Here is a 23,433-nt window from a genome sequence, read left to right as displayed (position 1 = left end):
GGTACGAGGTTGTGAGCTAAACCTCCTTGCTGCCGACAGCGGGTGGGGGAGCTTGGGCTCTACTTCCGCGCCGCACCGCGCCGCGTCGTGATGACGACATTTATTCGCGCCGGGAGCCGAGCGTTGTCCTCGCCAGGCGGCGGGCGCCTGCGCAGTGGCTCCGAGCACGGGCGGTTGCTTGTTGGTTGTTGTAGTAACCGGGGAAGCCACCTTCGGCGGCTGCCGTGAGCCCCGCTGCGGAAGAAGAAGGGAGGTAGGAGCCGAGCGCGGTCCCCGCCTGCCCGCCCCCCGAGCCATGGGAAAATGAGACAGGTAAACGCCTGCGCCGGCGCGCTCTGCTACTGGAGGGAGCTGTGCCCCCAGATCCGGGCGGGCGCCGTCGCCCGCACTTCCCTCACGGAGACCCGAGCAGCTGTTGGCTTCCGGGCGCTCCGAGCTCTAACGCTGCGCTGAGGTTCCCGCGTCCTTCCCGGGCCGGGGGCGCACCGGCCGGCCTGCCTGGGGTTGGGGTGAGCGGGGACGGGGCCGAGGGCAGACCTCTGTGAAGCGAGCGCCCCTAATCGTCCCGGAGCTGGACGCCGTTCCCCGCTCCTGCGGGGAGCCTAGGGAAGGTTGGTATCCCTTCCTGCTTGGAAGGTGGTGCTTTAACTTCAAAGGACTACCTACACATTTTGGAGAAGATCCAGAAATCTCTTTGGGAATCTTCCGAAGAGAGATGTTAGATATTGTCCATCCCCTCCGTCCCCTCCCCCCCTCCCGCCACTGAAGATCAGCGAGGGATGTTTATCAGGCTCGGTGTTGTCTTATTCGTAGTCTGATCCTGTATATTGAATGCATAGGAAAAGAATGAAGTTTGGAAAGATCGTCCCGAAGTCGTTATTATTCTCAGTAATTGGGCTTATTAGGGTCATGGTCATGTACTTTGTTTCGAACGGGAAAAAATATTTTGAATTAGAAATGCACTGTTGGAAGTTTTGTAATTTTAATGTCTGTTTGAGGTTCGGATCAAAGTTTGTGATTTTCAGTACCGGGAGAATAATTATTAAGTCTTGGAAGAGTATTTTGACTCTCTCCTCCCTCCTCCAGCTAGTTTTACGACCTGTGATTAGGGAGAGCATTTATTATTAATCATTCAGTTGCATTGGTTTTACTTGAAACATGGTAGCATCTTGCCTATGGTGCTTGTGATAAGAGTCTAAGTAAATATTTGCAAGCGTCTTGAACCTTGAGTTTCAAATTTTATTTTTAATCCGTTTCTGTAGCAAGGACTTTGTTTTAGACAATTAGCTACCAACCTCAGACTGCCATAAAAGTGAAATGAGTTTATCCTTATGTTTCAAGTTAGACTTAGTCTATTAAAAAAAAACAACCAAGGGAGAAGCCAAACTTAATAACTTTCAAGTATATACAGCACGGTCAGTATCTTTGATAATGTTCTTGATTTTTGTGGCACATGTGAGGCACTGTAGTAGAGGGTAAGCTTCTTAAATAGTGTTGAATCTAGCGATTCAGATCTAGTGGGAAAGACTGGCGTGAATCTAAAGATTCTATACTATTTAAGATTCTGTTTGTTTTCATTATTTGGAAGATCGTCAGCAGAATGAAGCAATAGACAACTCTGTTGTGCTTCAGATCACTTTGCTTTCTTGCAGGAATCTGTGCCACCCAAATTGTCTGATCCAGTGAATCTGCAAGAAAAGGTCTGTGAGGCCCCCAGTCTGCTGACTGCATGACAAACTCTAAAGGAAATGCCTATCGTGATGGCCCGGGACCTGGAGGAAACAGCATCATCCTCAGAGGATGAGGAGGTGGTAAGCCAAGAGTAAGTAATTGCAAACTTGTGCTTGTAACTTTTGCATTAGGAGAGAAGATGAATTCTTTTACTCAAAATGTCTTTTGTCCAGTATTCTTCCTTTCATATTGTATGGCTCTGGTTTTAGCTTGATCCACCATCGAATTCAAGTTAGACGATGAATGAACATCAGCTTCAGATGTTGTAAAATGCAGGTAGCCGTTGGGTGAATTTTTTTTATAAGAGATTCCAATGTTGGAGATTTAAAGAATTTTTCTATATTGAAGAAAAGTAAGTCTCCAAACTCTGACATTGACTGTGTTATGCTGTTTTTCTCAAAGCCTTTAAAATGATACATAGTGGTAATAAAAAAAGACACATATGTTAACAGCAATTCTAGGGCAGGGTATTGAAGTTCTGTGGCCTATGCAGCATTTACTGAACAACAGTGGCTGTCCAGAGATCTTTCAAGCTGAGTTCAGTGTCTTGCTTGCTGGATTTTCATAATTAAAATGAATGATAGTGGTAAGGGCAGCCACTGTAAGATGATGGGGTGGGCTTTATCTGGAAATGAATCTGGAAATGAAACTTACATTTTATTTACTCTATTAAGATCAGCCTTACAAATATCCACAAACTTCCTCAGGGAGCCTTATAGTGTTGGCTTGAGAATCATACTTATCTTTTCTAGATTTTAAAAAGCTTTGTTATTTTACCTCCTTTATTATTACTACTTCCACAGAATAGAGGGAGAAACAGGCTTAAGTTAAGATAGGTTTTTAGGTACTTGTGAGTCCTTTGGGATGTATGTGTGCCTTGTAACCTAAAAAGCAAGGGTATCGCTCAGGCTGTTTTATTGGGGTGTGGTTAGAACCAAATGGAATACTGTGTGTGAAATTACTTGATAAATTATAAAGTAACATACAAATGTAAGGTATAATTCTTACCCATTTTAATACTGAATTCATGATAGACTTTTAATAAGGTAGATTACATTAAATATCATTTAAAAAAGATTATTGAAAAAGATTTCTGGACAGGCTTCTTTTCAATATTAGATCATAGAAAATAATAATGATGTGACAGTATATTTGGGTCATTCTCTTCCAGGATAATTAGATAATTCCCTCTGGTTGCTTTGTCTTTTTGTGCCATTTTGCTTTTAGTATACTGTCTTTTACCTATTTTACAAAAATTTTAACTTCTGCAAGCAGTAGTTTTTCTATTTCTCAAGATTGTTTTTTTTTTATTGTGAATCAAGATTGTTTTTTTTTAACTCCATTATTATTTCTTGTTAGTGAGCTTTGTGGCTAGATATAAATAACATTATTATTGTGGTTTGCTATCTGTATTTGTAATTGAGAAATTGAGAATTAGTCTGAAAATATTTATGCATTCCTCTCTGACACTCATCTAGATTTCTAGACTTTTTGTTCTTTTTTCTTTCAGACTCTTCCTGTTGATTTTTTTTAATTTTTAAAATTGTTTTTATAAAGGTGCTATACAGAGGGGTTACAGTTATATAAGTCATGTAGAATACATTTTGTTTTGGACAATGTCACCCTTTCTCTCACTTTCTCCCAGTTTCCTGCTGGTTTTTAACTATTAATCTGTTCCATCAGCTTTTGTCCTGTCAATCAGACATTTGTTTTATAAATTAAGACGTCTTAGTTTTTTAACCCCTGGATCAGAGGTTTACAGTTTAAAAGATTTAGAAACCAGACAGTCTTATGCCACTTAAAGAGGCAGATTTGATCCAAAGATATATTTCCTTGTGTATGTCAGGTTGCCTCACATCTCTGTCCTTTAGTAAAATATTACTGCCTTGTAATCCTGGACTTCAGGGTTAGGAACTGCCCAAGCAGTTCTTGTTTTACATGATGTTATTTCAAAGAGTAAATGTAAAGAAAAGTATTTTGTATTTTGTTTGGGGATTCCAAATACAAATTTATATGTAGAAGTGGAACTCTCGTATAAGAACTTGATACAGCATTTGTTTGGTCTTTGGGAAAGTAAAAACCTTCATGTCTATCATAGAAGGTAGCTTTATATAAGTTTAAAAGACCTGCAGCAAATAGTCATAAAGTGAGTGCCGCAGGATTTAGGGAATGAGGGCCATCTGCATGAGCAGTAGTGCTGGGGAATCTCCTTGGAGATGGTGGGACTTTTTACATAGGCCATGGGGGAATGGCCTTAAATGGAACATCTGATGTGGCAGTGGCATGAGGAAAACACTGTGCAAGAATGCCAAAACTACTTTCCAGCAGTAGAAAGTATGTAGTCTTCATGAACAGATGCTACTTGAAAACCATTGGACTTCCAATAGACTGTATCATACGACTTGTTCTTTCAGTAATTAATCAAATTCTTTGTTCTCTCTTTCCCATAAAAATGGATTTTCTTAATATCTAGCAGTTTCTGAGGTGAATGAAATTTATAGAGTTCCCGTTTTCAAGTTCCTAGTCATTTGTAATTTTTTTTCTTTAGCACCACCTGGTGGGAGCATGTTTTTAAAGACAGCAATCTGCCTGAAGGGTATTTTAGTTAACCTTAACTAAACCAGTAATTTATCCAGTCTTTTTATCTCTCTTCTTAGTGGGTTGTACATGAAAAGATTTCTTTTTCAGGGATTTGGCTTCCACAGACAGCATTGTTAGGGCCTTAGCTCTTCCCAGCTGCGCATCTGTAATTGTGTCCTAACTCCAGTTAGGCCCTTTTAAGTGTAGCCAGTAATCTATTGTTTAGCTGCCAAGGCATAGTGGTACCAGTTTGTAGCTAGTGTTAGATGGACAAGGAACTTCAGATACAGTCCAGAATTTCTGTCTAAGACTTCCTGGTTTAGGCTTCCTAATTTTTCCTCTGTCCACTGACAGAAAAATTAGAGTTGGAAGAGATCATAAGAATCCTTAAGCCCAATGCCCACATTTTACATGTGGTTAAGATAAAAAAACAAGCAAGCTGCAAAAAAAAAAAAAAAAAAAAAATCCTCCTTGCTAAATTGCTTTATGACTCTAAATGAAAAGGAAAACATTCAAAATGCTTAGAAAAAGGAAAACTGAGACCTTGCATTTTGTTTTACATCAGAAATAGCTATATATTAAGCACCTGTAAAGACCATTTCTCACCAGGAAACAAAGTAGATGTAGTGTTTGCTTTCTGTTCTTGATAGAAGCTGTTGGCAGCTCTATCCAAGTTCAGAGACTGCCTAACTTCTAGGTTGGCAGTCTGGAAAAATTCAGGTCTTTTAAAGCCTGGGTTGGGTGGATCTATCTTGATCCAGAGATGTGATATAACTTTTGTGAACAGGTGCAGTCCTGTGAATTTTACAAAGAGGAGTGAATCTTGGCTGAATAGATCTTATTCCATTTAAGGGATTGATGAAATTGCCAAAAAATTGAGTTCAAGGTGTTCATTATACATAACTTCACTGAAATGTAATTGTTTAAATGGCAAAAGGCAAAAAGAACATAGACATTGGGTCTAGAACCTGTGCATCATCTCTATGTGCAGTTACTTAGCTCTATGACCTTGGTCAAATAGCTGAACCTCCTTGAGATACTTGTTTCCATTCTAGTGTGGTCAAGTCAGTGAGATTATTTTTGGTACATAGGAGAGACTCAATTCATTGAATTCCCCCACCTCCCTTTTCTACATATTGGCCCTGAGGAGGTTGAAGATTTTTCTAATCTGTGAAGTCTGTTGAAGTTTGAAACTGAGCTTTCCTAAGGGCAAGGAAAGCCAGATATAAACCAGATATAAGAAGTCCCTTTCTTCTCTGTTTTATACTGGAGGAAGGTATATATTTTTCCATTTACCATAGGTTTTCTTTAAAATACATGATTTTAATTTGGGTACTTGTTTTAATTTAGGCTTCCTAGCTTAAAATGTTAGGGTAGATGATCAGATCGGCTTGAAAAGCGACTGTAGGACATAAAGGGACATATATCGTTGAGAATATACTATTTAGGATTTTTTATGTGTTTAAGATATTAAAACGTAAATCATTCTAAATAAGAAAGGAAATTTATTAAGTCATATTTAGGCAGGCATTGATTCTATAATGATATCACCCAGGATCTCATTTTTGTCCTCCCAATCTGGCTCCAACTGACTTATTTACTAACAGCTCTAGACTTTCCCCTCATCATCACACCATGGCTCTTGCAGTTCCAGTCTTCTTATTCTCATTTTACACCATGAAGAAAAAGAGGGGCCATCACCTGTAGTTGCTATAGAAGAGAAAGAAATCACTGCTTCATCAAGGAGTCTCTGAACACCTTTCATAGGCTCTGATTGGTTCACATGCTCATCCTGGAACCAGTCACTAAAATCGAGTGATGGAATTAATCCAGGCACATCCCTGCAACTGGGTTGATTTAATCTGAAACACATGGCTAAGAGTGGGAGCTGAGTGATTTCCCGTAGACTGTTAGGGCTCTCATTCCAAAAGGAGGAGGAAAGTTACTGCTCTGTATCAGTAGCTTAGATTTTGAGTTGTAGATGATTGAAGCCTTTTGTTGTGGTTGTAGGGATCATCCATGTATCATGTGGACCGGAGGCTGCAGGAGAATTCCAGTTTTGGTATTCCATGCTGAGGCTATTCTCACAAAGGACAACAACATTCGAGGAATTGGAGGTAGGTCTAACATCTCCTACAGAAGGCAGAGTTGGCAGGACCCTCATATGACCCTGGAAAAAATTAATAAGACACAGATAGAGAAAAGGCCTTGGCCATCAGAAAAATCTATTGAGTTGAATGATTATTTGAAATTTCTTAAATTGTTTATTGTATACATTTTGCTCTGATTTTTTAAATTTTTATTTGCTTTTGAAATAGAGATTTGATACTTTTTCCATTCTGGCCTCAAATTTTTGATCCTCCTGCCTTTGTCTTATAAGTAGTAGGAATTATAGGTGTGCACCCCACCATGCCTACCTATTTTTTTTTTTTTTTTTTTTTTGAGGTGGCATTGAGGATTGAATCCAAAGCCTTGTATTATACTCAGCAAGTGTTGTACTACTTGAGCTATACCACCGGTCCCTTTTCACCATTTTAGAGATACAATTTATTAACATTGAGCACAGTTGTGCAGTCATGATCTGTCTAGTTTCAGGACATTTTTTTTTTTTTTTTATGGTGGTGCATGTCTATAATATCATCCTTTTTTGGGGGGAACTAAGCAGGAAGACTGAGAGTTTGACACTAGCCTGGGCTACATAGTGAAAAGCAGAGGACTAGAGGTATGGCTCAAGTGGCAGAGTGCCAGCCGTGAGGCAAGTGAACGCACAAGGCTCTGAATTCAAGCCCCAATACCAGCACACACAAAAAAAGAAAGAAAGACAGACTGAAGAAAGAAAAGAGAGAGATAGAGAAAGAGAAAGATAGCAAGGAAGGAAGGAAAGAAGGAAGGAAGGAAGCAAGCAAGCAGAAAGTCTGTGCCCCCAGCTGTGTGGAACTTAGATAAATAAGCAAAGTCCCTTCTGTGCAGGATGGGGGCCTTCAGGACATTTCTATCACTCCAAAAGTAAAGCCTATACCCAGTCGTCAGTCATTCTCCATTCCCCTATACCATTAGTCCTTAGCAACTAGGGCCTGCTACTGTGTGTAGATCTCTATTCTAGATATTCCAAATAAATGGGGTTATATAGCTTGTGGCATTCTATATCAGGCTTCTTCTCACCTACGGTATTTTTGTGGTCCACCCATGTTGGATTGTTTATCAGTTCTTCATGCCATTTTATGGCTAAATAGTATTTCATTGAATAGGTATATCCTCAGTTAATAGGCATTTATGGTAGTCCCACCTTCTGGCTCTCATGCATAATGCTGTTAAAAGTATTTGTGGACAAGTTTTTGTTTGAGCACCTGTTTTAATTCCTTTGGGTATTACTCAGAATGGATTTGTCAGGTTATTTGTTTAACTTGTTACATAATTATCAATTTGTTTTCCACAGTAATTATATCACTTTACATTCCTACCAACAATATGTATCAATGTCTATGTACTCTAGTTTTTTTTCATGTCCTCATTAACATTATTTTCTACTTTCTTGATTATTGTCATCTAATGCATTAGAAATGCCATCTCACTGTGGCTTTGATTTGTACTTCCCTGTTGATCAATAACATTAAACATCTTTTCATATGATTGTTGGCTGTTTGTGTATCTTATTTGGAGAAATGTCTGTTTAAGGCTTTGCCCATTTTAAGGATTGTGTTAGCTTTTTTTGTTGTTGAGTTGTACCTTCTGGATATTAAATCATTATCAGATATAATATTTGCAAATATTTTTCCTTTGTATTAAGTTTCAAAATAAGGAAATGTAAATCCTCTTACATTGTTCTTTTTCAAAATTGTTTTGACTGTACAGGGCCTCTTACAATTCCATATAAATTTGAGAGCTTTTCCATCTCTGCAAAATTGGCTCTTGGGATATTGGTAGAGAATTCACTTAATCTGCAAATCACTGAACACTGTTCTGAGCCTAGGGCTAGACTGTAGCTACTTTCAAAGATTATAATATTGTGAACTGTCATTGTTTGATGGAAAGAGTTTGTTAGGTACTTATTCTCTTGGTCATTGGTTCAAATTTCGGCTTTAGCATTTACTAGCTGTGAGTCTTGGGCAAGTCACTTAAATTCTGTTAACCAGTAGTTTAGCTAAATGAGGATTATCTTAGAAGTGTTGTGAGGATTACATGCAATGCCTAGCACATAGTAGGTACTTCAAACTTGTGCCACTCATTCTACTTACTGAATAGAATTAACTCTTCATTTAAATGATTTTAAGATCTCATTACTCCACAACAAGCCAGAAGTTCAAAGAACTATAAGCTTTCTTTGGGGATTTGGATGCTCCTCTCCTGAGTTCTTGTGTTCTAAACCCCTCAGCAAGTTGCTAGGTTACTATTTAAAGGGGACATGGTTCATTCATGTTCTCTGAAGCCTGATAACTGAAGACTGCTGAGAAACTCTCTTTATAAATGATTCAAACCTTAATGTCATCCGTGGGTAATAACCACAGGTGAATAATACCCACAAAACATGCTTCTTTTGGCCCACTTGTCACATACAGTAGTCTATGTATTCTATGACAATAAGTAGACCCTTCTTTTTTAATACTTAACAGTTATGGAAAAGTAATATCTACCAGTAGTGGATGATGACTGTTTTCTAGAACTTGTATCTTTTCTCTTTATACATCCCTATGGTAAAGCCACTCAAATTCTTTGCTTTTAATATTTCTCTATTTTTCTCAGTTTCTTGAGTTTTCATCATTTTATTCACCTTCCTTTATGAAGAAAACAAATAGTTGGAGTGACTTTTACTAGTAGCTGAATTGTTAAACAGTTTTGGTTTATAACTTTTTTTTTTTGTCAGTTGTGGGCTAAACTCAGGCCTGGGCACTGTTCCTAAGCCTCTTTGTGCTCAAGGCTACTGCTCTATCACTTGAGCCTTAGCACCACTTCCAGTTTTTGAGTGGTTAATTGGTTATAAGAGTCTCCTCGGGCCAGGGCCAGGCACTGGTGGCTCACGTGTGTAATCCTAGCTACTCTGGAGGCTGAAATCTGAGAATCACAGTTAAAAGCCAGCCGGGCCAGGAAAGTCCATGAGATTCTTATCTCCAATAAACCACTAGAAAACCAGAAGTGGCGCTGTGGTTCAAGTGGTAGAGCGCTTGCCTTGAGCTAAAGAGCTGAGGGACAGTGCTGAAGCCCAGAGTTCAAGCCCCACGACTGACAAAAAGAATGAAAAAAAGAAGAGTCTTTCCATGTCTTTTTTCTGCCCTCTTCTTTTGCCCTGGCTAGCTTCAAACTGTGATACTTAGATCTCACCCTCCTGAGTAGCTAGGATTATAGGCGTGAACCACGGGTGCCAGCTGGTTTATAACTTATTTTCTTGAGGTTGTTGTCTTAAATAGCTGACAAGGGACATAGATCTGCTTAGGTTTAAGCCTGTGGATAAATCCCCTTGAGAAGTTATCTGGGACAGTAACTACCTTCTGTTCATCTCAGTGTTAGATTCAATTTTATTTTTTCCGGTTATCTCTTACGTATTTCTTGAGGCAGTATAATTTCTCATGCTTTATTGTGAAATACTTCAGAAATACGGCCTTTTCCTCAATACAACTTTTTTCTACAAAACTATATGTACTTTAAACATGTAAATGGGATTATATTCTAAAGGCAACAACGGTCTTCTCAGCTTAAAGTTTTCTTTTTTCTTTCTTCTTTTTTTTTTTAATTGTTCGTTATGGGACCTGAACGCTGGGCCTGGGCACTGTCCCTCAGCTCTTCAGCTCAAGGCGAGTGCTCTACCACTTGAGCCACAGTGCCACTTCTGGCTTTTTTGGCTTATGTGGTGCTGGGGAATCGAATCCAGGGCCTCATGCATGCAAGGCAAGCACTCTACCACTGAGCCATCTTTCCAGCTCATCAACTTAAAGTTTTCATAGGACAAAACATCTTTTTATAATTTGCCTTTCAGTATGTCCCTTTAGTAGGTTTATATTTTTTATAGACTAGCAACAGAAGTATAATGAAAGCTATGTATGTAAATTAAAATTTGAAAGGTGAACTCAGTAAAAAGTGAATCTCTTATTTAACCCAGCATATCCCAAACGTCAATAGAAAACATCTTTAATGGGGTATTTTATATCTAGTGTGAATTTTACCCTTGCAGTATATCTTAACTTGGTGAAATTTTCATTGGAAATATTTGATTAGTGTCAGAAACATTATAGTTGAAACAAATAAGTTCACATAATTAACATGCTTCAATGATGTTTTCTCCTTTTTTTGGTGCTGGAGATTGATTCCAGGGCCTTGTGCATGCTAATCATGTACTCTACCAGTGAGCTACACTCCCAGTCCCTATTTTCTAATAATTTAGTCACATATCACTTTTAAATGTAATTTTAATTATATAAAGTAAAATAAAATAAAAATTCAGTTTTTCTATCTATACTTTCAGCCCATATTTTCTAATAACTTAGTTACATATCCACTTTTAAATGTAATTTTAATTGTGTAAAGTAAAATAAGCCAGGCACCATTGGCTCTTGCCTATAATCCTAGCTACTCAGGAGGCTGAGATCTGAGGCTCCAGGTTTGAATCCAGCCTGGGCAGAAAAATCCTCATGAGACTCTTACCTCCACTTAACCACTGAAAAACTGGAAGTGGTGCTCAAAATGGTAGAGCATGTTTAGCAAAAGCACTCAGGGACAGCACTCAGGCCCTGAGTTCAAGCCCCACGACCAACCAAAAAAAAAAGATAAAACAAAAAATTGGATTTTCTGTTATACTAGTCACATTTCAAATGTTTATTAGTCATATATTAGTAACTATTTTTATTGAATAATATAAGTACAACCCAAATTTCTTACACTAGGGAACAGTAATTCCTTCCTTGCCATTGAAGTAGTTACTCCTATATTCTAAAAATCAAGTGGGTCACTTTTAGCTTCATTCTGATTCACTATGCTATTTTTTTTCCCACTGCTGGGGACTGAACTCATAGCCTTGAACTTACTAGGCAAGTATTTTCCACTGAGCTAAATCCCTAACCACTCCCATGCTATTTTTATCTAAATCATTGGGCGCTTTCACTGCTCCCTGGGTACCTTTGTCTGCTGGTAGCCACATTTTTGGCATTCAACCTGGGACTTGCCAAATCTAGCACTTTAGTTTGCCTCCTAGGGTACATGTGATTGGTTGGGGAAGAGGTAGTGATACAGTACTTGTTCACAGGCTTAGAAAAAGAATCTTTGGCTGGTAGCTAATATTGAAGGTGGTGTCCTGCCTTTTGTCTCATTCGTGTGTGTGTGTGTGTGTGTGTGTGTGTGTGTGTGTGTGTGTGTGCGCGCGTTTGTGCACGTGTGCACATTCACTTGCGTGCTAGTTTTTGGGCTTGAATTGTGGGAGTGAGCACTGTCCTGGAACATTTTTGCTTAAGGCTAACACTCTACTACTTGAGCCACAGCCCCACTTTTTGCTAGTTTATTAGAGATATGATTCTCATAGAATTTCCTACCTAGGCTGGCTTCAAACTTCAATCCTCAGATTTTAACATTCTAAGTAGCTAAGATTACACTCATGAGCTACTGGCTCTTGGTCTCTTATATTTATATGGAAGAAAATAAAGGGTAAAGAGGTCCTTTCTTGGGCAATTTGGTAGGTTCAGTTTACAGCAGAAGTTCAAGTCCAGGGCTAGGCTCTTAGAGACACAGAGTTAAATATTTTACACACACACACACACACACACACACACACACACTCTCTCTCTCTCTCTCTCTCTCTCAATGGAATGAATGCACACACACACACTCTCTCTCTCTCTCTCAATGGAATGAATGATGCCCACCCTCCTTGGGGAGGTTAATCTGCTTTACACACACCTCACAAATTCAAATGTTAATCTCATTTGGAGAGGCACAGAAATAACCATATGTCTGGGTATTCCATGGCCCAGTTAAGTTGGTCCATTAAATTAACCATCACAAGCGGACATTGGTAATTCACACCTGTAATCTTAGCTACTTGGGAGGCTGAGATTTGAAGACTATAGTTTGAAGCCAACCCAGGCAGGAAAGTCTATAAGACTCTTATCTCCAATAAACTACTCAGAAAAAGCCAGAAGTGCGCTGTGGTTCACGTAGTAGAATTCTAGCCTTGAGCAAAAGAAGCACATGGACAACGCCCAGGGGGAAAGAAAAATGTAACCATCACACTAAGGTTGCCAGGTTTTTCCAAGAGAACCTTAGAAATTTAGGTTTAAGTGAATTCTTATACTTTTCAAAACTAATTATGAATTCAGACTTATATAAAATACTATAAATGTCAGAAAGACTTTTCTTTCTTTCTTTCTTTCTTTCTTTCTTTTTTTGGGTCGGGTCATGGGGCCTGAACTCTGGGCCTGGGCACTGTCCCTCAGCTCTTCAGCTCAAGGCTAGCGCTCTACCACTTGAGCCACAGCGCCACTTCCGGCTTTTTTCTTTTTGCTTATGTGGTGCTGAGGAATCGAACCCAGGGCCTCAGGCATGCAAGGCAAGCACTCTACTACTGAGCCACCTTCCCATCCCAGAAAGACTTTTCTATCTGTAGGCTGGGTCTCCTCTTTAGTCACCAGTTTATAACCTCTGGACTAAAATGTATTATTATATACTATTAACCAACATTATTGCATGAAAAGTCTGACTGGGAATTAAAAGTCTCCAGCAGTAATGGTTGCATTCTATTTCACTCTTCCTTCCTGCACTCTCCTTTTGGAACACATTGAATGAATATGGGTTGAATGACTGTTAGACGGTATATATTATTAGAAAGTGATCACTGCTTGCTCCTTACGTACTCATATTCGCTACTTCTGAGAAGTCTGTTACCAAGTACAGTGGACATTTATTTCTTATTTGGAAGAATAGAAGAAAAAATAGAAGAATAGAAAAGTCTACAAGGCTCTATCTCCAAAGTAACTTGAAAACAAGCAGGGCTGGATGTGTATCTCAAGAGATAGAACCCTAGTGGAACAAGCAAACTTAGGCCCTGAGTTCTAACCCTACTACTAGCCCAGGCTGGCCTTGAACTCAGAATCTTTCTGTTTCTGGCTCCTGAGGCAGGATATGCTGGAATTTCAGGTATGTAATACCATACCCAGTTGAGGAGAATGAATATATATGTATATGGATTGATATAAATTAATACATATTAATTTATGGACCAGGTGCTTGCCATACCTATAATTCTAGATAATCAGGCTAAGTGGTTGAAGCCAGACCACACAGAAAAGTCCTTTATCTCCAATTAACTAGCACAGAATGCTTGACTGGAGGCATGGCTAAAGTGGTAGAACATTGGTGTAAGTGAAAAGTTAAGCAAGAATTCAAGCCTTGAGTTCAAGCCCTGATACACTCACACATATGTACACATATACGTCTATCTATTTATGTCTGTATACTTATGTGATACTGTGTGATGCTAAGCATTAATAACTATTTTACTATATAATTTTTTATTTTATTTTTTTGTCAGTCTTGGGGCTTGATCTCAGGGCCTAGGTGCTGACCTTCAGCTCTTTCACTCAAGGCTAGTGTTCTACCACTTTGAGCTATAGCTCCAATTCCAGTTTTGTGTGGTTAAGATAAGAATTTCATGGGGACTTTTCTGCCCTGACTGGCTTCGAACCTTGATCCTCAGATTTCAACCTCCTAAGTTAGGATTACAGGCTTGAGCCATCAATGCTTAGCTTAGTATATAGTTATTTATTATATAAAATCATTTTTACTAAGTAGCAACATCTGTTCTAAAGATTTATATAAGGTAAGTACTCGTATTATCCTCTGCATTTTTACAGGGGAAAAATAGAGGGTAGAAAAATTATATAACTTATTGAAAAGTACATATAGAGCCAGGTGTGGTGGTACATCTTAAGTAATCTCAGGTACTTGTGAGACAAAGGTAGGAGAATTAGGGTCTGAGGCCAAACTGACCCAGATAGGAGTCAAAAACAACTAAAAGCAAAGAGGACTGAGGCTTGGCTCAAGTGATACGGGCTCTGAGTTCAATCCCCCATACAGCTAAAAAATAAAAAGAAAGAAAAAACAGAAAAAGATGACAGGCAGAAAGTAGTGCAAGCAAGCCTGAACCTGGCTCTACTCCTTTTCTTACTCCTCTTTTCTCCCAGTCGTCAAGTAATCAGTATGTTTTTCCCGTACACCTTACCAACCACCTTCCTGAGGGTTGACATGGAGAGGCAAGCACTCAGAACCTGCTTTCAACAGGGACTTTGTAGTTGGCAGAAGTAGAGATATGAGTGATCATAGCATAATGGAAGATCCTAGTTTTCTTTCATTTTTCTAAACATTTTTATTTAAATAAACAAGAAATTCAGGCAAAGTTGGGTGTTGGGGGCTCACACTTATAATCTTAGCTACTCAGGAGGTTGAGATCTGAGGATCAGAGTTCAAAGCCAGTGTGGGCAACAAAGTCCATGAGGCTCTTACCGCCAGTTAAGTGCCCCCCAAAACGTGAACTGTAAAGTGACTCAAGTGGTAGAGTGCTAGCCTTGAGCAAAAAAAAGCTCAGGGACTGTGCCCAGGCCCTGAGTTCAAGCCTGGACATGTACAAAACAAGCAAACAGAACACCTTCAGGCAAGTTGGAAGTATAATACATTGAACCCATGTATATTCTCTCTAGGTTCTCTCTGTGTTTCTGAATTGGCTGAAATCCTCCCTAGCCCAATTCATTATTCAGCACACATCTCTTGAGAACAAGGGCGTCTTCTCTAGCCCTGCAGTAAGCTGTTGGTGGTTAAACGCTGTTGTCTCATCCACAGGGCCTGCACAGTTTTTCTCCTGTTCCCTTTTTGTCCTCTGTAGCTATTTTGGTTTGTTTTTCTAAGATGTGATCAAAGATTACATTTAATTGTTGTAGTTCATTAGTCTGCTTTATCTCTCAGACTTCAAATTTATTTCAGAGTCCAGACTAGTTTAATCGATATCTTTATCAGTTCCCACATTTGGATTTGAATTTTGAATTTGAGTGGGAATATTTCTTAATGAAGCTGTGTTCTTCCCTGTATGTCAATTTTGGGACTACATTGTGTCATTATTTTGTATTACTAGCTGCATTATTTAAAGATAATGTTCAGCATATTGCTTCTTTGTGAAAGTGCATTTATTCCTGTGTTACATGAATTTTCTGGAATTTGGTATGTTTGAGCATCCTGTTCTCTGATAGTCTTTTATCTGTTGGTATCTACTCATACTTGTCTGTGGTGATTTTCTATTTTTCTCTTTCCTTCTACATTTACTGGCTAGATTTTCTGCAAAATACCTTCCCTCTGTGGTAAGCAGTAGTCTCCCTTTCTAAAAAGAAAGGAAGAGGAGGAATCAGTGATGTGTTGTGAGAGGGATTAGGTTGCTACTTTTATGTTGAGGAAGGAGAAAGAGGACCATAAGCAAAGAAGGAGAGCCTAGAAATGAAATCAATAGGGAAATTCTGTGGAAGGTGCTTTCTTCTTAGGATGTTACAGGTCAAAGGGACTCTTACATAAAGGAGTGAACCAGTATACAAAGGACCTGCAAGATTCTTCAGAATGTTAGACCAGCAAACACACTGCCAGTTTAGACTGAAAGACACAGCCCAAGGATAATGTGGAAGAAAGCTGTTGGACCTCCAAATTCTGCGGGCAAGAAATAAGATGACAAAACCACTCCAAAGCTGGAGTTTGGGTCCTAGGGGCCATACCTGTGGATCACATAACATTATTCTAAGGCCTTAAAACCTGATAGAGTTAGCCTAGCTATATTTTCAAATTATTAAGATCTACAGCTCCCTTTCTTCCTTTAGTTTTCTCCTATTTTGGACCAGATACTTGTGGCTGGAGTTCTGTATATTGTATTTTGGGAGCAAATAACTTGTTTGCATTTTGCAGGTACATAGAGAGCCGTTTTGCCCCAGGGTGAGTCACATCCAGAGTCTTCACCTTTGCTTGATCTAAGAGATTTGGCTCTTTGGATTTGATAAATTTAGATGAGATTTTAGATTTGGGTTGAGTTGATAGGGGTGCTGGAGTAGGTTGAAATGAGAAGGATGTGAACTTCTGTGGGCCAGAAGGTGGGCTGAGGTAATCCAGTGTGTGGATGTCCTAGTCTCTGGGATATTTTACCTTACATGGCAAAGGGGAATTCAAGTTGCTAAATCAATTACTTTAAAATAGATTGCCCAATATCATAGAATTACAGGGCTCTTTAAAATGGAAGAAGGAGGTAGAGGAGGCCAGAGTGCTGTAATATAAAAGACTAGACATGCCCTTAATGCCTTTGAAGACAGTGGGAGAGAACCATAAACTATAGAATTGGTGTAGTCAGTAGAAGCTGGAAAAGAAGAGGAACCAAATCTGACCCAAGCATACAGAAGGGAGTACAGCCTGCCAGGGCCTTGACCTTAGCCTAGCAAAACCTGTGTTGGACTCGTGACCTCCACAGTTGTAATAATGTACATTTGTGTTTAAGTTGCCAGACAGGATTGCTGTGCCCAGGTCGCAGGACCCCCACCAAGAAGACCACCGAGAGTCAGACTCTACAGCTGTTTTAAGGTTTTATTTAAACGGGCTGCAGCTCGGGCCTCGTCCTACACTCTGACACAGCAGAGCCTAGGAGGAGAGCCCCGAGCTAAAGATTTGCAGGGCTATAAAGGCACAGAACCAACCAGGTGTTTGGATTACTACCACGTGTTGCTCTGCTAGACAGAATTTGCTGATCTTAAACAAGCAACAAGTGGTCACTGCCTCAAGATTTTAACCCTTCAAGGATAATTTATTATAGTAACAAATGGAAAGCACTATACCTTCTCACTTTCTTATCAGCATGGATTCTTTTGTAATTGCATCATAATCTATGTTTCCTTGCATTTTTATATTAAAATTGCCTCAAACTTGGCTGTCAGGAGGCCCTTTAAGCTCCTTATAACCTGTTACCAATCAATTTTTGAGTATTTATCTCTCTTGGCATAACCTATTTGGTGCTTTCCCTCCCCAACTTGGAATCATAATGTATCTTCCATCTATACTGTTCCTACATTGTATTCTGGTCTGAAATAAACATATAGGACCTGTACCTCTTTCCTTATACTGATATTGCGGAGACAACTTAGTAATGATGGATCATTGGGAATAGCCTGGAACTGGGCTTTGTAAGCTTGCCACAACGAGTGTGGACTATCAGGCTTGTCCTGTTAGTCTTTGTATATCTGCTGTGCCTGGTGTCCCTGCCAAAGCTATGTAGGGAGCAGCACAAATAAATTCATAAAATGAAAGGGCTGTCTTTGGGATAGAGGCAGACTACTGGGTCTGAACTATTCTCATTCAAAAATTATTCAGTACTGGAGATAGGGATGTGGCTCAAGTGGTAGAGTGGTTGTCTAACATCCCAAAAAAAACAACCCAGAAAAATTTTAGAATGGATTGAGTCCTTTAAAAAGTTACCTTCTCCGTTTATAGTGATACATACATAGAAAGAGATTTGATTTAATAGGCCAAAGTAAATGTTATCCTTTGGGGATATATTGGAATTTCACATAATTATAGACTCTTGTCACAAACATGGCCCTCAGGAGCCTGGACAGAAATGTGCATAGGATAGCAGTCCAGGTACCATGCTGAGGGCGTGGGCCTCAGTTGGTCTTACTATTGGAGAGAAGAGATCCCAAGAGTGCCTGGTTTTTCAGGATAAGTATGAGACTTTAGATTTTTCTGTGAATTCTTCCAATTTCAAAAGTTTAGCAATGAATCCAGTATTACTTACAGCATAATGAAGAATTTGGCCTAAAATGTGCTGTAATTTGTGGCCTGAGAAATACTGGTCAACAGCATTCCAGGACAGAGTGCTGTGCACAGCAAGGATCCTAATCTTTGGGTACGGTGGACCTCATTTCATTGGTGTCTGGAGAACCCTAATGGCTTCTTCCCAAGGTTATGTTTTATTTTGTGCTGGTACTAGGGCTTGAACTCAGGGCCTGGTTACTGTCCCTTAGTCTTTTTACTCAAAGATGGCCCCTATTGCTTGAGCCATAGCTCCACTTCTGGATCTTTTTTTTTTTTTTTTGGCTTTTCTTTTTTGGTACTGGGGATGGAACCCAAGACGTTGCACTTGCTAGGCAAGCGCTTTGCCACTGAGCTACATCCCAGCCCACTTTTGGATCTTTTTTGCGTAAATTGGAGATAAGGCTCTTGTGGACAGATCATGGATTGGTGAATTAAAAAGTCTCAAGGACAGTTTCAAAGCCTGCTGGTTTGGAACTATGACCCTCAGATTTCAGCCTCCTCTGAGTAGCTAGTATAGGTGTGCATCACCAGTGCCTAGCTAAGAAAATGTTTTCAAGTTGAAAAAACTATATGAAGGAAATCAATTGAATTGGAATATTAAAAATTAAAAAATAGATTTATGATATGTGTGCTTTAAAAAAATTCAGTGCAGTAAATAATGCCACCTAGTGGAAGGGTTTTTAACTACTATAATTTGTAAGCACTGCAAGATTATGTTGACATACAGTAATTGTAAACCACTGTAAAGTGATATTATAATGCTTGTATCCTTGCTGTGTTAATTCCATCTGTTTTGTTACCCACATTTCTCATGGAAGACCTTAAATATTAATTAGAAACTAATAAAAACAAAGATGCAGTTTTTTAAAAATGTTAACTGAAAACAACTCAGTCTATTCCAAGTATCCTCAATTTATATGTTGTTGAAGGGTAGCAGTATAATGTTACTAACTATAATTTAGCATCTGTTATTAAGCAACTATAATTAACCATTTATAGCTTATTTTTGTTCTTAAAGTTAATGCTGAGTTTACTGAATTTAATTCTGTGTTTTTCTTTAGAACGTTATCATTTGTCTTATAAGATTGTGCGAACAGACAGTCGCCTGGTACGCAGTATTCTGACAGCCCATGGATTTCATGAAGTAAGCTTATTTTCACTTCCTCATTTGGTCTGCTCAAAAGCTAAAAATTATAGCTACCTAACTTTATCAGTTAACAGTGACAGCTGTAGACATTATATGGAACCAGTGCTTCATGATAATGCAGAACTGAGTAGTATTTCTGAGTAGTATAGTTTCTCCTTGCTTATGATATATGGAAAAGCATTTCCGAAAGATTTTTTTTCTGTTCCCTTAAACTTAGGCCAGAGAGCCTAAGCTCTCTGGGCACCGGTGGCTCATGCCTGTAATCCTATCTACTCAGGAGGTTGAGATCTGAAGATCATGGTTCAAAGTCACCCCGGGCAGGAAAGCCCGTGAGACTGTTATCTCCAATTAACCACCAGAAAACCGTAAGTGGCACTATGGCCCAAGTGGTAGAGCACTCACCTTGAGCTGAAGAGCTGAGGGACAGTGCCCAGCCCCACTACTGACAAAAAAACAAAACAAAAAAACTCAAAAAACTTAGGCCAGAGGGAGAGTTTCTCATAAGGAATTGTCTAGTACTCACTTGAGGTTCTTTGAGTACAAGCAACAGAAATGAGCTCTGTGTAACTTATGCCAAAAGGACTTGTAGGAAAAAGGTACAGAGGGTGTCTAGCAGAGTCAGGTTCAGAGATAAACTGAGAAGTTAGGTCTTTGGAAGGAGAGAGGCCAGGACAGCCTTTGGGATTTAGGTCAGGAGTCATTAGATCATTTCCTCAAGTTACTAGCCTGGGAGTTATTGGTCTGGACTCTCTGTCCTGTGTCTTCCTCTGGAAATAGAATGATTGGATTAGCTTGAATCACAGATTCACTCCTTATGGGAGAGGGTGGATGGGTGATTAGCAGGCCTCTAAAATCAATAGTCATTCCCACTCAGAAAATTGAGGTGTCATTACAAAAGAAGATAGGCAGAGCTTTGAGGCTGTTGAAGAAAAATCTAGTTGCTAACTCATTATACTAGGTTGATATTTGTAGGAGACATTTTGTAGATGATCTTTTTTTAAAATAAGTTTTTTATTGTGAAAATACTGTACAGAGGGGTTACAGTTACATGAGCAAGGTAATGAGTACACTTCTTTTTTTTATTTTTTCGGGTCCGGTCGTGGGGCCTGAACTCTGGGCCTGGGCGCTGTCCCTCAGCTCTTCAGTTCAAGACTAGCGCTCTACCACTTGAGCCACAGTGCCACTTCCAGCTTTTTTCTTTTTGCTTATGTGGTGCTGAGGAATCGAACCCAGGGCCTCATGCATGCAAGGCAAGCGGTCTACCACTGAGCCACCTTCCCAGCCCATGAGTACACTTCTTATCAAGCATTGTTGCCATCTCCTTTGTTTTTTCTCCTACCATCCTTTCCCTTCCAGATCCTCAACTACCCCCCACCCCCACCTAAATTGTAAAGTTCATTTTTCTACATAGCATCTTATACTTCTCATTGTTGCAATGGGTCAACTTGTATCCCTATTTTTCCCTTCCCCTCCCCAATTATACCAGCATCAAATACAGTGAAAACAGGGGTTATACCGTGGGGGAGGGACATATAAAGCAACAAAAAAAAAATCACATGGTACCTTATAAATACATTAGAAACAATAGCAAGCAAGAAAAAACACTTGTGTCCCTATCTTGGGGTTCATTTTGCTTAACACCATCTTATCTGACCTTTTCTGCTTGTCCCAGACATATACTAGTTATTGCGAATAAGGAAACCATGGGACCTATGTTTCTTTGGGTCTGGCTTACCTCACTTAATATAATTTTTTCCAAGTCTTTCCATTTCCTAACAAAGGGGTGATGTTATTCTTTCTGATGGACGCATAGAATTTCAGCGTGTGTGTGTGTGTGTGTGTGTGTGTGTGTGTGTGTGTATGTATGTGTGTGTGTGTGTGTATGTGTGTGTGTGTGTGTGTGTCTGTGTACCACATTTTCTTGATCCATTCATCTACTGAGGGGCATCTGGGTTAGTTTTATAGCTTAGCTATGGTAAATAATGCTGCAATAAACATAGTTGTGCTGGTAGCTTTAGTATGGTCGTATTTGGGTCATAGGGGAACTCTATGTGGAGTCTTTTGAGGAACGTGGATACTACTTTCCAAAATGGTTGAACAAGTTTACACTCCCACCAACAATGCAGTAGGGTTCCCTTCTGGCCACATCCCTTCCAGCAACTGTTAAAATAGTATGGAAGAAAGACAGCCTCTTCAGTAAATGGTGCTGGTAAAATTGGTTAATCACCTGTAGAAAACTAAAGCTAGATCCTTATATATCACCCTGCACCAGAATCAACTCCAAATGTATCAGAGACTTTGGAGTCAAAGCAAACACCCTGAAAACATTACAGGATGGAATAGGAGAAACCCTAGGTCTCCTTGGTACAGGCTGAAATTTTCTTAATAGAGACCCAGAAACACAACAAATCAAAGAAAGGTTGGACAAATGGGATTGCATGAAACTGCAGAGCTTCTGCATGGCAAAGAACATAGCTAGCAACATCAATAGAAAGCCCACAGATTGGGAGAAGATTTTCACTAGCCATACAATGGACAAGGGTCTCATATCTAAAATATACTTGGAACTCAAAAAATTAAAAATCCTCAAGAAACAACTGCCCAATAAATAAATGGGCTAAAGACTTAAAGAGAAACTTTGCTGAAGAAGAAATAAGGATGGCCAATAGACTCATGAAGAAATGCTCAGCCTCTCTAGCCATAAAAGAAATGCAAATCAGGGGCTGGGAAGGTGGCTCAGTGGTAGAGTGCTTGCCTTGCATGCCTGAGGCCCTGAGTTCGATTCCTCAGCAACACATAAGCAAAAAGAAAAAAGCTGGAAGTGGCGCTGTGGCTCAAGTGGTAGAGTGCTAACCTTGAACTGAAGAGCTGAGGGACAGTGCCCAGGCCCGAGTTCAGGCCCCACAACCGGACCCAAAAAAAAAAAAAAAAAATGCAAATCAAAACAACATTGCGATTCTACCTCCCCCCAGTTAGAATGCCTATAATCAAGAACTGCAGATGATTTATATATATACGTATATATAGATATGTATATTATATCCTGTCTTCTTTTTTTAAAAACCTTCAGCACATTCCATGATTCTAACATACTCCAGGCACAGTATATAATTCTTAATGAATGGACAAGTATATTCTAACAAATCAACAAATAAAATAACTTGGTTAATCTAAAATCATGTATCTGGTTTTATTTATTTATTTTTTGTCGGTTGTGGGGCTTGAACTCTGGGCCTGGGCATTGTCCCTTAGCTCTTCATCTCAAGGCTAGCACTCTACCACTTGAGCCAGAGCACCACTTCCGATTTTCTGAGTGGTTTATTAGAGATAAGAGTCTCACAGATTTTCCTGCCCAGGCTGGCTTTGAACCATGATCCTCAGATTTCAGCCTCCTGAGTATCTAGGATTACAGGCATGAGCCACTGGCGCCCAGCAAAAATCATGTATCTGATGAACACTTCATACTGAGTATCTGCAAAGAAGCTAGGTCTGAGAAAGCAATTTTGCAGTTGGGTCCTGATCTTATATTTTGATATCCAAAAGAATTAAAAAGTATCAGGGTTGGAGGTGTGGCTCGGGGTAGAGCACAGCCAGTGAGCAAAAGCATCAGATACCAAGTTCAAGTTCTAGTCTTTTGTTGTTGTTGTTGGTCGTGGGGCCTGAACTCTGGGCCTGGGCACCGTCCCTCAGCTCTTCAGCTCAAGGCGAGTGCTCTACCACTTGAGTCACAGCACCACTTCCGGCTTTTTCTGCTTATGTGGTGCTGGGGAATCGAACCCAGGGCCTCATGCATGCAAGGCAAGAACTTTCCCACTGAGCCTCCTTCCCAGACTTCAAGTTCTAGTCTTGAACAAAAAAAAGATATCAACATCTATAGAAGGGTTAATTTTATTTTTTTTTGCATTTAGGATTTACCCAACTTCCTTATATTTTTAAGTTGTGTACTTTAAAAAATATTTATCTTTTATTATTATAAAGCTAATTACAGAAGATTTCAGTTATATAAATCAGGCAGAGAATACATTTTAAAAAAAAAAATTTTTTTTGTTTTCTTTTTGGTCAGTTGTGGGGCTTGACCTCTGTGCTTGGGCGCTGTCCCTGTGCTCTTCAGCTCAAGTCGAGCGCTCTATCACTTGAGCCATAGCACCACTTCTGAGAGTACATTTCTTTTT

General features: G+C 39.5%; 1 protein-coding gene across 3 annotated transcripts in view; it reads left to right on the top strand.

Moving 5' to 3' along the window:
- Positions 1–139: 139 nt before the first annotated feature.
- The window catches only part of Ttll5 (tubulin tyrosine ligase like 5), a 246,977-nt gene continuing 223,683 nt past the window's right edge, over positions 140–23,433 (top strand). For 2 of the 3 annotated variants that reach the window (XM_042692822.1, XM_042692820.1), the window contains exons 1-4: positions 140–312; positions 1,653–1,822; positions 6,322–6,428; positions 19,176–19,258. In XM_042692822.1, the coding sequence (XP_042548756.1) occupies positions 1,749–1,822; positions 6,322–6,428; positions 19,176–19,258 (264 nt within the window). In that variant the 5' untranslated portion in view covers positions 140–312; positions 1,653–1,748. The remainder of the gene's footprint in view (positions 313–1,652; positions 1,823–6,321; positions 6,429–19,175; positions 19,259–23,433) is intronic. The other variant, XM_042692821.1, reaches the window with a different exon arrangement.

This window comes from Dipodomys spectabilis, unplaced genomic scaffold, assembly GCF_019054845.1.
Source record: "Dipodomys spectabilis isolate Male_0828 unplaced genomic scaffold, ASM1905484v1 ptg000157l, whole genome shotgun sequence".
NCBI classification, from domain to species: domain Eukaryota; kingdom Metazoa; phylum Chordata; class Mammalia; order Rodentia; family Heteromyidae; genus Dipodomys; species Dipodomys spectabilis.
The sequence above is the reverse complement of the archived record's forward strand: the minus strand, read 5'-3'. Positions and strand labels throughout refer to the sequence as shown.